Source organism: Delphinapterus leucas, chromosome X (assembly GCF_059928025.1).
Source record: "Delphinapterus leucas isolate spDelLeu-1000000601 "Yukka" chromosome X, BTC_Dleu_Yukka2, whole genome shotgun sequence".
In the NCBI taxonomy this organism is placed as follows: Eukaryota; Metazoa; Chordata; class Mammalia; order Artiodactyla; family Monodontidae; genus Delphinapterus; species Delphinapterus leucas.
The window spans coordinates 72,174,205-72,191,722 of record NC_143150.1 but is presented as its reverse complement, the minus strand read 5'-3'; the positions used below and the strand labels follow the sequence as shown (position 1 = coordinate 72,191,722).

The window sequence follows — 17,518 nt, the reverse complement described above, 5'->3', positions numbered from 1 at the left end:
AAGAAAGAAGAGAGCAACCTTACGAAAAAACAAATCCACCAATGATAACAAGCACTAAAAACTATATTTAAAAAAAAAAAGGACAGCAGAACCCTAAGACAAATGTTAAAAGCAAAGCTATACAGACAAAATAACATGCAGAAGCACACACATACACACTCACAAAAAGAGGAAAAGGGAAAAAAATATATATATATTGTTGCTCCCAAAGTCCACCTCCTCAATTTGGGATGATTTATTGTCTATTCAGGTATTCCACAGATGCAGGGTACATCAAGTTGATTGTGGAGATTTAATCCACTGTTCCTGAGGCTGCTGGGAGAAATTTCCCTTTCTCTTCTTTGTTCACACAGCTCCTGGGGTTCAGCTTTGGATTTGGACCCGCCTATGCGTGTAGGTCGCCTGAGGGCGTCTGTTCTTCACTCAGGACGCGGTTAAAGGAGCAGCTGATTGGGGGCTCTGACTCACTCAGGCCAGGTGGAGGGAGGAGTATGGAATGCAGGGCAAGCCTGCAGCGGCAGAGGCCAGTGTGACGTTGCACCAGCCTGAGGTGTGCTGTGTGTTCTCCCCAGGAAGTTGTGCCTGGATGACGGGACCCTGGCAGTGGCGGGCTGCACAGGCTCCTGGGAAGGTAGGTGTGGAGAATGACATGTGCTTGCACACAGGCTTCTTGGTGGCTGCTGCAGCAGCAGCAGCCTTAGTGTCTCATGCCCCTCTCTGGGATCTGCACTGACAGCCGTGGCTCACGCCCGTCTCTGGAGCTCTTATAAGCGGCGCTCTTAATCCTGTCTCCTCGCGCAGCAGGAAACAAAGAGGCAAGAAAAAGTCTCTTGCCTCTTCAGCAGCTCCAAACGTTTTCCTAGACTCCCTCCCGGCTAGCTGTGGCGCACTAGCCCCCTTCAGGCTGTGTTCACGCAGCCAACCCCAGTCTTCTCCCTGGGATCCAGTGAAGCTGGAGCCTCAGCTCGCAGCCCCACTTGCCCTGGTGGGTGAGCAGGCAAGCCTTTCGAGCTGGTGAGTGCTGGTGAGCACCGATACTCTGTGTGGGAATCTCTCCGCTTTGCCCTCCGCACCACTTGTTGCGCTCTCCTCCATAGCTCCAAAGCTTCCCCCCTCCACCACCCGCAGTCTCCACCCGCGAAGGGTCTTCCAAGTGTGTGGAAACCTTTCCTCCTTCACAGCTCCCTCCCACTGGTGCAGGTCCCGTCCCTATTCTTTTGTCTCTGTTTTTTCTTTTGCCCTACCCAGGTACATGGGGAGTTTCTTGCCTTTTGGGAGGTCTGAGGTCTACCAGCGTTCAGTAGGTGTTCTGTAGGAGTTGTTCCACATGTAGATGTATTTCTGATGTATTTGTGGGAAGGAAGGTGATCTCCACCTCTTACTCTTCTGCCATCTTGAAGCCTGCCCCCAAAAATCTTTTTAAATGTCAACAGCATAAGTGAACTGTGGGAACGACTTCAAACAACCTAATATATGAGTAATTAGTGTATGAGGGTGAAGCAGAAAAAAATATTTCAAAAAATACTGTAACTTTCCAAACATAATGAAAGCCATGATCCCAGAGATTCAAGATGCTCAAAGAGCCCCAAGCACAAGAAACAAAGAAAATTACTTCAAAGTACATCATCAACAAACTGCTCAAAACCAGTGATAAACAGAAAATCCAAATATTAGCCAGAGAAAAAGGGCATGTTACATAAAGAACAAAAATAAGGACTGCATCATATTTCTTATCAGAAACAATGTAACACGAAAACTGTAAACAATATCTTTAAAATTCTCAAAGGAAAAAAAGCTCTCCATTTCAAATTCTATACCCAGAAACAACATCATTCAAAAACAAATGGAGGGGCTTCCCTGGTGGCGCAGTGGTTGAGAGTCTGTCTGCCGATGCAGGGGACACGGGATTGTGCCCCGGTCCGGGAGGATCCCACATGCCGTGTAGCAGCTGGGCCCGTGAGCCATGGCCACTGAGCCTGTGCGTCCAGAGCCTATGCTCCGCAACGGGAGAGGCCACAACAGTGAGACGCCCGCGTACCGCAAAAAAAAAAAAAAAAAAATGAGGGACTTCCCTAGTGGCACAGTGGTTAAGAATCCGCCTGCCAATGAAGGGGACATGGGTTTGAGCCCTGACTCAGGAAGATCCCACATGCCACGGAGCAACTAAGCCCATGTGCCACAACTACTGAGCCTGCGCTCTAGAGCCCACGAGCCACAACTGCTGCAGCCCACATGCCTAGGGCCTGTGCTCCACAACCAAGAGAAGCCACTTCAATGAGAAGGCTGCACAATGAAATAAAGTGTAGCCCCCGCTCGCCACAACTAGAGAAAGCCCACACACAGCAACGAAGACCGAACGCAGACAAAAAAAAAAAATTAAATGGTGCACCTTACACCCATTAGCATATCTACTATCAAAAAATAATAATAAAAGTGTTTGCAGGGATGTGGAGAAATTGAAACCCTTGTATACTTTTGGCTGAAATTTAAAATGGTGCAGCTGTTACGGAAAAAACAGTAGTGTGTTTCCTCAAAAAAATTAAAAATAGAATTGCAATATGATCTAGAAGTTCCACTTCTGGGTTTATACCCCCCAAAAATTGAAATCAGGGAACCAAACAGCTATTTGTACACCCACATTCACAGCAGCATTATTCACAATAGCCGAAGGTGAAAACAACCAACATGTGCATGAATGGATGAATGTATAAGCAAAATGTGGTATATACATACAGTGGAATATTATTCAGTCTTAAAAAGAAAGGAAATTCTGACACATGTTACAACGTGGATGAACCTCAAGGACATTATGCTACGTGAAATACACCAGTCACAAAAGGACAAATACTGTTTTTTTTTTTACTTATATGAGATATCTAGAGTAGTCAAATTCATATAGACTGAAAGTAGAATGGTGGTTTCCAGGAACTGGAAGAGAGAGGAATAGGGAGTTATTATATATTGGGTACAGAATTTACATTTTACAAGATGAAGAGTTCTGGAGAAGAATGTTGGTGATGGTTTCACAATATGAATGTACTCAAGGCCACTATACTGTATAATTAAAAACAGTTAAGATGGCAAATTATATGCTGTGAAAAATTTAACAGCATGAAAGTAGGAATAGCTATATTCATATCAGATAAAGTAGACTGTACATCAAAAAATAATTACCAGGGACAGAAAGAGACATTATAGAATGATAAAAGGGTCAATCTACCATGAAAAAATAGTAACTCTAAATACATATGCACCAAACAAAAGAGCTGTAAAATATCTGAAGTAAAAATTTACAGAAATAAAAGAGGAAATAGACAAATCCACAATTATAGTTGGAAATTTAAACATCCCTACCTTCAAAAATTCATAGAACTAGACAAAAACTCAGCAAAGATATAGACGATCTCAACATCATCAATCAACAGGATCTACAGCTGACCCTTGAACAACAAGGGTTTGAATTGTGCAGGTCCACTTATATGTGGATTTTTTTTCAATAAATACTACAGTACTACATGATCCATGCATATGGAACTACAGATATGACTGGCCCACTATAAAGTTATACATGGCTTTTCAACTATGCAGGGTGTCGACCCATGTTGTTCAAGGGTCAACTGTAATTGACATTTATACAACATTCCACCCCAAAAGAGCTGAAAACACTTTTTTTTCCCCCAAGTGTCCACAGGACATTTACCAAGATATACTATATCCTGGGCCATAAATCACACCCTGTTAAGAAGATGAAAAGACAGCTTACAGACAGGGAGAAAATATTTGCAATCCACATATGTGACAAACAACTCTTATCTAGAATATCTTATCTTATCAAACTCAACAGTAAAATGTGAGCAATCCAAGTATGAAATGCACAAGCGTTACGAAGAGACATTTCACCAAAGAGGAGCACCTGCAAAGGTGTTCAACATCATTAGCCAGTAGGAAAGTATAAATTAAAATCACTACATACCTATTAGAACAGCTAAAATATAAAAACAGGGACAATGACAAATGCCAGCAAGAAGGAAAAGAAACTAAAACTCTCATACATTGTTGGTAGGAATGCAACATGGTACAGCCACTCTGGTAAACAGTTTGACAATTTCTTAAAAACAAAATAGCCCAACAATTGTACACCTAGTCATTTATCCAGGAAAATGAAAACTTACATCCCACACAAAAACCTATACACAAATACCATAGCAGCTTTACTCATAATAGCCAAAATCTGAAAACAACCAATATTTCCTTTAGTAGGTGAATGGTTAAACACACTGTGATACCATCCATACCATGCACCACTCAGTGATAAAAGAAACCAAGTATTAATACACACAAAAACTTGAATGGATTTCAAGGGCATTATGCTAAGTGAAAAAAGCTAATCTTCTAAAAGTCATAAACGGTATGATTACATTTATATAATATTCTTGGAATGACAAAATTATATAGATTAAGAATAGTGTTTGCAAGGGCTTAGGGATGGTGGGGGGTGGAGCAGGTATGGGTGTGCATATAAAGGGGTAGTATGAGGAAAATCTTTGGGGTGATGGGGTAGTTCTGTATATTACTGCGGTGGTACTTACATGCATCTACACGTGGGATAAAATGGCATAAAACTATACACATACAATGTACCAATGACAATCTGCTGTTTTTGATGTATTATAGTAATGCAGCAGTTAACCATCAGAGGAAACTTGGTAAAGGGTACATGGGACTTCTTTGTACTATTTGGAGGGGGGGGGGTGTTAAAATTTTCTTCTGAATCTATTGCTTTTATTTTAATTATTTTTCTTTGTACCATTTTTGCAACTTCCTGTTACTCTATAAGTATTAAAAATAAAAAGATTTTTTAAAAATAATGTGAAATAGGGACTTCCCTGGTGGTCCAGTGGTTGAGCCTCCGCACTCCCAATGCAGGGGGCCCTGGTTCAATCCCTGGTTGGGAAACTAGATCCCACATGCATGCCGCAACTAAGAGTTTGCATGCCGCAACTTAAGAACCCACATACTGCAACACAGATTGAAGATCCCACATGCCACAACTAAGACCGACTGCAGCCAAATAAATAAATAAATAAATAAAAATTTTAATAATGTGACATAAAGACATTTTCAAAGGCACAAATGCTGAAATAAGTCATCACCAATAGGCCAGCACTACAAGAAATGTTAAAAGGTGTCAATGATGGTTAATTTTATATGTCAACTTGACTGCGCCACAGGGTACCCAGATATTTTGTCAAACATTATTCTGGTCTTTCTGTGAGAGTGCTTCTGGATGAGATTAACATTTAAATCAATAGACTGGGGCTTCCCTGGTGGCGCAGTGGTTAAGAATCCACCAGCCAATGCAGGGGAAACGGTTTCGAGCCCTGGTCCGGGAAGATCCCACATGCCACAGAGCAAATAAGCCCGTGCCCCACAGCTACCGAGCCTGTGCTCTAGAGTCCGTGAGCCACAACAAGAGTAGCCACCACAATGAGAAGCCCACACACCACAACGAAAAGTAGCCCCCACTCGCCACAACTAGAGAAAGCCTGCGAGCAGCAACGAAGACCCAATGCAGCCAAAAATAAATAAATAAGTAAATAAATTTATAAATAAATAAATAGATAGGGCTTCCCTGGTGGCGCAGTGGTTGAGAGTCCGCCTGCCGATGCAGGGGACACGGGTTCGTGCCCCGGTCCGGGAAGATCCCACATGCCGCGGAGCGGCTGGGCCCGTGAGCCATGGCCGCTGAGCCTGCGCGTCCAGAGCCTGTGCTCCACAATGGGAGAGGCCACAACAGTGAGAGGCCCGCGTACCGAAAAAAAAAAAAAAAAAGATAGACAGACAGATAGACTGGGTAAAGCAGATTTCCCAGCATGTGGGTGGGCCTTATCCAATGAGTTGAAGGCCTGAACAGAACAAAAAAGCTGACCCTCTCCCGAGTAACAGAGAACTCTTCCTGACTGACTGCTTTTGAACTGGACATCAGCTTTTTCCTGCATTCGGACTGGAACTGAAACACTGGCCCTTCTTGCGTTTCAGGCCTGCCAGCCTTTGGACTGAAACTACATCATTGGCTCTCCTGGTTCTCAGGCCTTTGGACTCAGACTGGAATCATACCATCAGCCTTCCTGAGTCTCTGTCTTGCCGACTTATCCTGCAGATCTTGAGACTCACCAGCCTCCATAACTGCATGAGCCAATTCTTTATAATAAGTCTCTTTGGAGAATCCCAAAACAATGTTCTTCAGGCAGAAGAAAAATAACAAATGGAAATTTGGATGTACACAAAGGAATAACGATTACTTGAAATGGTAACTACATGTGTAAATGCATAAGTTTTTTTCTTATTTGTATCTCTTTTAAAATAAAATTGACAATTTAAACAAAAATAATAACATAGTATTGTGGATTTTATAACATATGTAAAAGTAAAACATATGACAACAGTAGCATAAAGGCCAGGCTGGGAGATATAAAAGTACACTATTATGACATATGAAGGTAGACCAAGGTAAGATATATAGTATAAGCCCTAAAGAAACCAGCAGAAAAGCAAAACAAAGAGTTACAACTAATAAGCCAACAGAAGAAATAAAACTGAATCTAAAAAATTATTCAAATATGTAATGTGACAAAGCCTCTATGATCACTCTCCTTTTTCAGTATTTCCCTGAGTAGTCTCACTGTTTATTCCTCCAGATGATCCTGCAAATATTTTCATAATACTCCTCTCTTTTTAAATAAATAAATTATTTATTTATTTATCTTTGGCTGCATTGGGTCTTTGTTGCTGCGTGCGGGCTTTTCTCTAGTTGTGGAGAGTGGGGGCTACTCTTTGTTGTGGTGCGCAGTCTTACTGCAGTGGCTTCTCTTGTTGTGGAGCACGGGCTCTAGGCATGTGGGCTTCAGTAGTCGTGACTCGCAGGCTCTGTAGTTGTGTCACAGGGCTTATTTGCTCCACGGCATGTGGGATCTTCCCAGACCAGAGCTCAAACCCTTGTCCCCTGCGTTGGCAGTGTATTCTTAAGAACTGTGCCACCAGGGAAATCCGTATTTTCATAATATTTCAACATGGATTCTTCAGGAGGTTGGAATAAAAACTACATTGGACTCATAAATTGTTTTGAAGAAAAACTTACTTGAATACAAACTTACAAAAGAAGGCAGGAAAAAAAGAAGAAAAGGGGAATAAAGAATATGCAGGACAAATAAACAATTACAAGGTGATAGACTCAAACTTAACCACATCAATAATCACATCAAATGTAAATATTCTAAACACCCCAGTCAAAAGACTGAGATGGTCAGAGTGGATAAAAAAGCAAAACCCAACTGTATGCAGCTTACAAGAGATGCATTTTAAACATAAAGACATAAATAGGAAAACAGATAGAACAAGATACACCATGCTAACGCTAGTCAAAAAAAAAACTAAAGTAACTATATCAATAAAAGATAAAGTAGATTTAAGAGTAAATATGGTATATATCCATACAATAAGATATTACTGAACCCTGGGAATAAACTATGCACACACACAACATCTCAGAATAACTGTACTGAATGCAAGAAGCCATTCAAAACTAGAGTACATTCTCTATGATTCCATTGGTATAAAACTCTAGAAAATGCAAACTAATCTATGAAAGCAGATCAGTTGTTACCTAGGGAAGAGTGGGAAAGAGGGGTGACAAAAGGGTGTGAGGAAACTTTGAGGAATGATGTATATATTCAGTATCCGGATTGTGGTGATTGTTTCATAGATATACACACATGTCAAAACTCATCAAATTTTTTACTTTAAATATGGGCAGTTTACTGTATGTTAATTATACCTAAATAAAACTGTTAAAAGATAATTAAGAGTAATGAATTATGTCAGTGGAAAAATAGGAATACAAAAACCCTGATAAATCCTGATAACGAATAAATCAATAAGTAAATAAATAAATATTAAATAAATGGGAGAAGGGAGAGCTCTTGCTTACAGTAGAATGCTGAGTGCCAACTGGTAAATATGAAGGGAATGCTACAGTTAGAAAATGATTATTTGGCAACCATCATAAGATTGATTCAGGCAAGAACACTAATTCTTAAGGAGTTTTTTTTTTTTTTGGCGGTACGCGGGCCTCTCACTGTTGTGGCCTCTCCCGCTGCGGAGCACAGGCTCCGGACGCGCAGGCTCAGCGGCCATGGCTCACGGGCCCAGCAGCTCCGCGGCATGTGGGATCTTCCCGGACCGGGGCACGAACCCGTGTCCCCTGCATCGGCAGGCGGACTCTCAACCACTGCCCCACCAGGGAAGCGCTTAAGGAAATTTTTAATAAAAAGCAGGGTATATGCATAATTTTAAAGTGTTTATTGGTTGCAAGGGAAAAATCGTTAACATACAGTGAAGATATACACTTTTGAACAGGTGATCAGTATTATCACCAATGAGGAGCAGATGGACATGAGGGGCCTCCAAATGTGATGCCCTGAGAAGGGACATAATATCACTCATGCAGTATTCCAGTCACAAATGCATAATATGAGTCTAATCACAAGGAAACATCAGATAAATCTCAAATGAAGAATTTTCATTTAAAACAAGGTAGGGAGCTAATGTATTCTTCCAAAATATCAATGACACAAAAGTCAAAAGAAAGGCTACAGAAATGTTCCAGATTACAGGGGACTAAAGAGACATGTCTCATAAATGCAATACCTAATCCTAGATTGATTAATCCTATATTGGAGAGAAAAACATGCTATACAGTTCACTACTGAGTGTATATAACATATATTATTATTACAGATATCAATATATATTACCCTCAATAAGATGAATGCATGAATTATATTTCCTCAATAATATAGAGAAGAGAGAATGCACAAAATGTTAATAACAGGTGATTCTGGGTAAAGTAAATAGATGGGTATTCTTTGAACTATTCTTATCCTTTCAATATTTCTCTAGGTTTGAAATTGTTTACAAATAAAACTCTTTTAAGTGTATATTGCCACTGAAATCCTAATGCACCCAGTTCATCAATGTCCAGGGTCAATAATTAGGCTATTAAATGTGATATGTCAGGAGTAATGCAGATGGACAATTATTTAATAAAAACTGCAACTTCTGTATCCAGTGAACAGAGACATGCTGACAAGAAGCCATGTAGCTAGTATGCAGCCTCCTCCGTTGTCTTGGATCCTATTTTTTATTTAGATTTGCATCTTAGCAAATGCAAAAAAAAAAAAGATGCAGCTTTTGAACGTTCATGTATATTAATATTTTTAAATTTAAAAATATTAATATAAAATAAGTTTTTCAGCATTAAATAACCCCATCCACGTTGACAAATTTCAGGAAAATATAATTCAAGTAAATGGTTTCTTTGGGCAATTTAATATTCTGATAAATTCAACTATTCACTTTCATGCTTCCCATCTTGTTGAAAAAATCTTTTGAAAATGTATCAGGGACTTCCTTGGTGGTGCAGGGGTTAAAAATCCTCCTGCCAATGCAGGGGACAAGCGTTCCATCCCTGGTCTGGGAAGATCCCACATGCCATGGAGCAATAAGCCCATGTGCCACAACTACTGAGCCCGCGCTCTAGAGCCCGCGTGGTACAAAGACTGAGCCCATGTGCTACAACTACTGAAGCTGTGTGCCTAGAGCCCGTGCTCTACAAGAGAAGCCACCGCAATGAGAAGCCTGTGCACCGCACCAAAGAGTAGCCCCTGCTCACCGCAACTAGAGAAAGCCCGCGCCCAGCAACGAAGACCCAATGCAGCCAAAATAAAGAAAAAATTTTTTAAATGTATCACTATATTTAATTGCCTTATAGAGTAAAACACATTGATCCTAACTGAATCTCTTTAAACAGGCATCAGCCTATCAATATTCCTTATCCAGGAGTATAGAGGTATTGTATATGTGTATGTATGTATGTATGAGCATCAGCTGAAAGTGAAAGACTGATGTTGGTTTTCTTAAACTAAATCCCATTATCTGCCTATTTTATCATTTCCTTCTTTATCCTAAAATTTACTCACATCGGAGAACCTTTTCTGTTTTGTGCAAAAGAAAATTTTTTTCAAAAATATCTGTTGTCAGAGGTATATTTTATTCTTCCTTTCTGTGCTGCAGAAGAGATTGCAACAATCTGTTGTTTAAAAAAAAAAACAGGAATACTGGAGCAGATGTCTACACTGGATTTCAAAATGTGAATCAATGCTTTCAAAATTTCATTAAGCTAATTTTCAAAAGTAAAAAACCTCTTATACCTTGTTTGCTAGGTTTACAGCGCTGAGAGCCTTATAATATTCTTTGCCGTCCCAATCCATATAAGCAGTGGCTAGTAACCGTAGAACTTTACCCTATAATTAAAAACAGAAAAAAAACACACACAGCTGAGGGTTTAACTGCAATACAACAGCTGACTAGCATTTACACAGTGACAGGCATTTCTCAAACCTCAGTCATAATTATGAAATAGCATTTCCTTAAGCAACCACATAGTCTTGGGATATGTCTCATCATTATGCTACCCACACCAAATGCCATCTGAGAATTTTACAGTAATAGCTTATTTAAATTTAATATAATTGTGTTAATATAATTATTTTCTTAACAGTGTTTTAGTGGTAAAGTACTTAATCATCCCCACTTTAAAAATAAGGAGATTAAAGCACAGCAATATTTAATGTAATCATCTTACCACCTACTGTTTAGGTAACATTATATTAGGCCTCCATCAAAAGAAATAAATAGAAAGACATAATCCCTCTCTCAAAGACTTTATAGCCTAGTTGAGATTAACCAATTGGACCAAGGGCACATATACCACCATTTCACTAGGAGCAGATATACTTTCCTATAGACAAGATTTTTCCCAACTCAACCAAGTTTTAAAATTAATAAAGTATTTCATAATTCAGTTTCTCCAGCCAGATCTACACTGACAAGGGGAATAACACTACTTAGCACAGACTTATTTAACTATAGATTCACATTTTGAAAGTAGGAGGCCTATTTCAATGAAGATTCTATTCTGCCTCTAAGTATAATGAGGACAGTAGGATCAGACAAAGGTGTTCTTCTAATTTAAAAAAAAATGTTAAGCACATTAGGGCTCTGCGAACCTTAGAGAAATGACTTTTAGGGTGTGATACCTTTCAGTTTTTTAATTCAAATACCAAGACGGATATAATGTACTTAATATCATTATTATTATTGTGGAGCAACTCTCAACTTATAAACTTCCCCAGAGGACTCTGATGGAGTAAATATGGCATCTCTGAGAAAGACTGTAGCTATTTCGTAATAGTAAAAGGGTCAAATAATCAGAAAGATAAAACAAAATGGACGAACCTCAAAACTATTATGTTAAGCAAAAGAAGCCAGACATAAAACAGTACATACTGTATGATTTCATTTATACACAGTTCAAGATAAGCCAAAAATATTCTACAGCAATAAAAGTCAGAATAGTGGTTTTATCATGGGGGTATGAATGGCTATTAACTGGAAAGGGGCCAAGGTAACTTTTGAGGGTGATGGAAAGTTCTGTATCTTGATCTGTGTGGTAGTTACAAAACTATATAGATAAACTGAAACTCATCAGGCTGTACAATTTTAAGATTTGTGCAATTTAGTGTATATATTTATTTAAGTTATACCACAATAAAATACTGCTAGCATGAAAGAAAAACTATTTTATAATCTTACTTCTCCATACCTTGCAATATGAATATTAGATTTCAATCACACTTAAATCCTACCTTCAATCCTCATTTCCTCCTCCAGACGTCTTCTCACCTAGATCCCTTGCCTCATATTCCCTTCTCCCTCCCTTTTAACTGCATGAACCCCATCTGCTTTTCGAGGCCTATCTCCTACCAAAAGGTTTCTTCAACTATTCTAGTCAACATTAATATTCCCCTTTTCTGCATGCCTTTGCGTATACTTCAGGTTAGTACCACACAGTTTATCACTTACTTTTCCCAAATTGTTTCACTTGTACTCATTTTTATAAATCTTCTTTTTTGAAATTTTAATTGAAGTATAAAATACATTAAAAAAAGTTCCAAAATCTCAATGGTACAACTCTGAATTTTCACAAAGTGAGCACACATATGTTAACAACACAGAAATCAAGAAACAGAACATTAGTCTCATCTCATATCTCTTTTCAGACACTATTCCAAACAAGGGTAACCAATTATCTGACTTCCAACACCATGTATTAGTTCTACCTGCTTTTGGCATTCACATTTATGGAATCATACAGTATGTACTACTTTGTATTTTGCTCTGTTTGTTCAACATTATATGTGAGAACATCCATACTGTTACAATTATTGTAGTCTATTCTCGTTGTTATACGGTATTCTATTATATGACACTATCATAATATATTTTCATTATTTTTAATTGTGATGAAATACACATAACATAAAATTGACCATTTTAACCATTTTTAAGTGTACGGTTCAGTAGCATTAAGTATACTCACACTGTTGTGCAACCAGCACCACCATACATCTCCAGAACTCTTTTAATCTCACAAAATTGAAACTCTCTACCCATTAAACAATAGCTCCCCATGTTCTCCTCCCTCCAAACCTCTGCAACCACCATTCTATTTTCCATCTCTATGAATTTGACTACCCAACATATTTCACTGAACTGGAATCATACAGTATGTCTTTTTGTGAATGGCTTATTTCACTTAGCATAATGTCCTCAAGGTTCATCTATGTTGCAGCATGTGTCAGAATTTCCTTCCTTTTCATGGCTGAATAATATTCCGTTGTATTCACCTGTATTAGTTTCATCCTTTAAACATAAGCTATTTAAGGGCAGAGGCCACGTTTTATACTTCTCTTTTTTTTCCCATCTACCACATTCTTAGATATATTGATATATATATATGTGTGTGTGTATATACATATAAATATATGTATAGATATATGTGTGCGTGTGTGTATTCAGTTACATTTTGTGTGATATACTGTAATAATGGTAAGAAGCAGAGACGGATATTCAAAAAAATTCCATTCTGCTACGGCATGTATTAAATTAGTTTTAAATCAGATTTATTTACATAATCACATTTTACTTGATAAAATATTAAAATTAACTTCCATACCAAGCATGTTCTATCTGGGTGGTTAAAGAAACCTAGAATTTTTGAACATGCAAACAAAAGCTAAAACTTATATAGCCAAACATTGTCCTAAGCACTTTACATGTATTAATTAATTCAAGGGTACAAGAATTTACCTGGAGGGTAGATTCTATAAGTATATTAACTTTACAGAAAGTAATGCACTGAGATATTAAATGATGTGCCCAGTGAATAATATACTCACAAATGGAGGGACAGCCTATCATAATTTTCTTACAATAATATAAACTGTATTTCTTGAACCTACTTCTGCAATATTTAACATAATCCTTACCAGCATTTCCTGTGGAACAGAAAACTTATCCATCTTCCCAGTATCATAGCTTTGTCTATCATTAAAAAAGGAAAAAAATACATATAAATACATATTTATTTCAAATTATATATATTTTTTCAAGACTACATATTACTAAGAAGACGTGTTATAATTATACTTAATTACAACTTTTCTATTTTGCACTACAACAGATGATTAGCCAATTGATACATAAAAATCAATTACATAAAGCAATACTTTCTAACTTTAGAAAACCACAGAGATACCCTCATTCACCAGAGGGCAGACAGCTGAAGCAAGAAGAACTACAATCCTGCAGCCTGTGGAACAAAAACCACATTCACAGACAGATACACAAGATGAAAAGGCAGAGGGCTATGTCCCAGATGAAGGAACAAGATAAAACCCCAGAAAAACAACTAAATGAAGTGGAGATAGGCAACCTTCCAGAAAAAGAATTCAGAATAAAGACGGTGAAGATGATCCAGGACCTCGGAAAAACAATGGAGGTAAAGATCGAGAAGATGCAAGAATGTTTAACAAAGACCTAGAAGAATTAAAGAACAAACAAACAGAGATAAACAATACAATAACTGAAATGACAACTACACTAGAAGGAATCAATAGCAGAATGACTGAGGCAGAAGAACAGATAAGTGACCTGGAAGACAGAATGGTGGAATTCAGTGCTGTGGAACAGAATACAGAAAAGAGAATGAAAAGAAATGAAGACAGCCTAACAGACCTCTGGGACAACATTAAACATAACAACATTCGCATTATAGGGGTCCCAGAAGGAGAAGAGAGAGAGAAAGGACCAGAGAAAATATCTGAAGAGATTACAGTCTAAACTTCCCTAACATGGGAAAGGAAATAGCCACCCAAGTCCAGGAAGTGCACCGAGTTCCATACAGGATAAACCCAAGGAGAAACATGCCGAGACACACAGTAATCAAATTGGCAAAACTTGAAGACAAAGAAAAATTATAGAAAGCAAGGGAAAAACGACAAATAACATACAAGGGAACTCCCATAAGGTTAACAGCTGATTTCTCAGCAGAAACTCTACAAGCCAGAAGGGAGCGGCATGATATACTTAAAGTGATGAAAGGGAAGAACCTACAACCAAGATTACTCTACCTGGCAAGGATCTCATTCAGATTCGATGGAGAAATCAAAAGCTTTACAGACAAGCAAAAGCTAAGGGAATTCAGCACCACCAAACCAGCTCTACAACAAATGCTAAAGGAACTTCTCTAAGTGGGAAACACAAGAGAAGAAAAGGACCTACAAAAACAAGCCAAAAACAATTAAGAAAATGGTCACAGGAACATACATATCAATAATTACCTTAAACGTGAATGGATTAAATGCTCCAACCAAAAGACACAGGCTTGCTGAATGTATACAAAAACAAGACCCATCTATATGCTGTCTACAAGAGACCCACTTCAGACCTAGGGACACATACAGACTGAAAGTGAGGGGATGGAAAAAGATATTCCATGCAAATGGAAATCAAAAGAAAGCTGGAGTAGCAATACTCATATCAGATAAAATAGACTTTAAAATAAAGAATGTTACAAGAGACAAGAAAGGACACTATATAATGATCAAGGGATCAATCCAAGAAGAAGATATAACAATTATAAATATATATGTACCCAACATAGAAGCACCTCAATACATAAGGCAACTACTAACAGCTATAAAAGAGGAAATCGACAGTAACACAGTAATAGTGGGGGACGTTAACACCTCACTTAACACCAGTGGACAGATCATCCAAAATGAAAATAAATAAGGAAACACAAGCTTTAAATGACACAATAGACCAGATAGATGTAATTGATATTTATAGGACATTCCATTCAAAAACAGCAGATTACACTTTCTTCTCAAGTACGCACGGAACATTCTCCAGGACAGTTCACATCTTGGGTCACAAATCTAGCCTCAGCAACTTTAAGAAAATTGAAATCATATCAAGCATCTTTTCTGACCACAATGCTATGAGATTAGAAATGAACTACAGGGAGAAAACGTAAAAAACACAAACACATGGACGCTAAACAATACGTTACTAAATAACTAAGAGATCACTGAAGAAATCAAAGAGGAAATCAAAAAATACCTAGAGACTAATGACAATGAAAACACGACAATCCAAAACCAATGGGATGTAGCAAAAGCAGTTCTAAGAGGGAAGTTTATAGCTATACAAGGCTACCTCAAGAAACAAGAAAAATCTCAAGTAAATAATCTAACCTTACACCTAAAGGAACTAGAGAAAGAAGAACCAAACCCAAAGTTAGCAGAAGGAAAGAAATCATGAAGATCAGAGCAGAAATAAATGACATAGATACAAAGAAAACAATAGCAAAGATCAATAAAACTAAAAGCTGGCTCTTTGAGAAGATAAAATTGATAAACCATTAGCCAGACTCATCAAGAAAAAGAGGGAGAGGACTCAAATCAATAAAATTAGAAATGAAAAAGGAGAAGTTACAACAGACACTTCAGAAATACAAAGCATCCTAAGAGACTACTACAAGCAACTCTATGCCAATAAAATGGACAACCCGGAAGAAATGGACAAATCTTAGAAAGGTATAACCTTCCAAGACTGAACCAGGAAGAAATAGAAAATATGAAAAGAACAATCACAAGTAATGAAATTGAAACTGTGATTAAAAATCTTCCAACAAACAAAAGTCTAGGACCAGATGGCTTCACAGGCGAATTCTATCAAACATTTAGAGAGGAGCTAACACCCATCTTTCTCAAACTCTTCCAAAAAATTGCGGAGCAAGGAACACTCCCAAACTCATTCTATGAGGCTACCATCACCAGACAAAGATACTTCAAAAAAAGAAAATTACAGACCAATACCACTGATGAACATAGATGCAAAAATCCTCAACAAAATACTAGCAAACAGAATCCAACAACACATTAAAAGGATCATACACCATGATCAAGTGGCATTTTTCCCAGGGATGCAAGGATTCTTCGATATACACAAATCAATCAATGTGATACACCATATTAACAAACTGAAGAATAAAAACCATATGATCATCTCAATAGATGCAGAAAAAACTTTTGACAAAATTCAACACCCATTTAAAAAAAAAAGAAAAGAAAACCACAACTTCCTCAGGATATATATCCAATAAACCAACACTATAATTATATTACTTCTCTTTTCCATTTGGCTATATATACACTAGATTAAACTATTTTACATGTGTGTACAAGCCCTTATGGGCACATTTTAAAGTGTAAGAAATATATTTTTAAAATAAAACAAATACAGGAGTTTTCATGGAAACAAATGCTTTAGCAATAATTATTAAGCTTCACAACACCCTTGTGACGCACAATATTAGTTCCATTTTGCAGCTGAATGAACCAATTTAGCAGTTAAGTGATTTCTAGTATTTCCTAGATTGGTATTAAAAATGAGAGTAAGGGGATGGGGAGAAAAGAAATTTGACTTTCAGTTCTCTGCTTTAGTTACCATACCATATTACCTATGGGACATTCTAATAACCACAAATAATGTATTAATATGAGCCTCAGGTTTTCCAAAAAAAGCTTTAAAGTAAAACAAAGATCACTCACCATAAAACTGGTATTCCAAGGGAGGAAGTCAATAAAATTTTGGTGAACTGGAGTAAATTGAAGCCATTACTTTGAAGTATTCCTTTTACTTTTACTTTTTAAAAGACCCATAGCTACCAAACTGAGTTTTCAGCTTGCTAACAAGGATATAATGCTAGCCTACATTATAATGGCCTCATTGTAAGCCCTATCTCATAGAGGTCTCTGTTGGTACATTAAACCTTCTACTTCCAGTTTTTAAAATAATCAATGAAAATGGAACTTCTGCAACAGTGGTATTAAGGAGCTCTTGGACCCCCCTCTCCCCAGTGAAACAACCACTTGCCTGGAAAAATCATTAAAACAACCATTTAAGGTCTCTGGAAAGTGTCCTAAGGGCATACAGCAAATGGAAAAACATTTATTTTTAAAAAATCAACTGAATCTCAGTAACAACAGTG

General features: G+C 37.7%; 1 protein-coding gene across 2 annotated transcripts in view; it reads right to left on the bottom strand.

Annotated features, from left to right (window-relative positions):
- The window catches only part of TEX11 (testis expressed 11), a 358,129-nt gene that overhangs the window by 190,774 nt on the left and 149,837 nt on the right, over window positions 1-17,518 (bottom strand). For both annotated transcript variants that reach the window (XM_022561047.2, XM_089904417.1), the window contains exons 9-10: window positions 13,449-13,503; window positions 10,269-10,361 (exon numbers count right to left, since the gene is read on the bottom strand). In XM_022561047.2, the coding sequence (XP_022416755.1) occupies window positions 10,269-10,361; window positions 13,449-13,503 (148 nt within the window). The remainder of the gene's footprint in view (window positions 1-10,268; window positions 10,362-13,448; window positions 13,504-17,518) is intronic.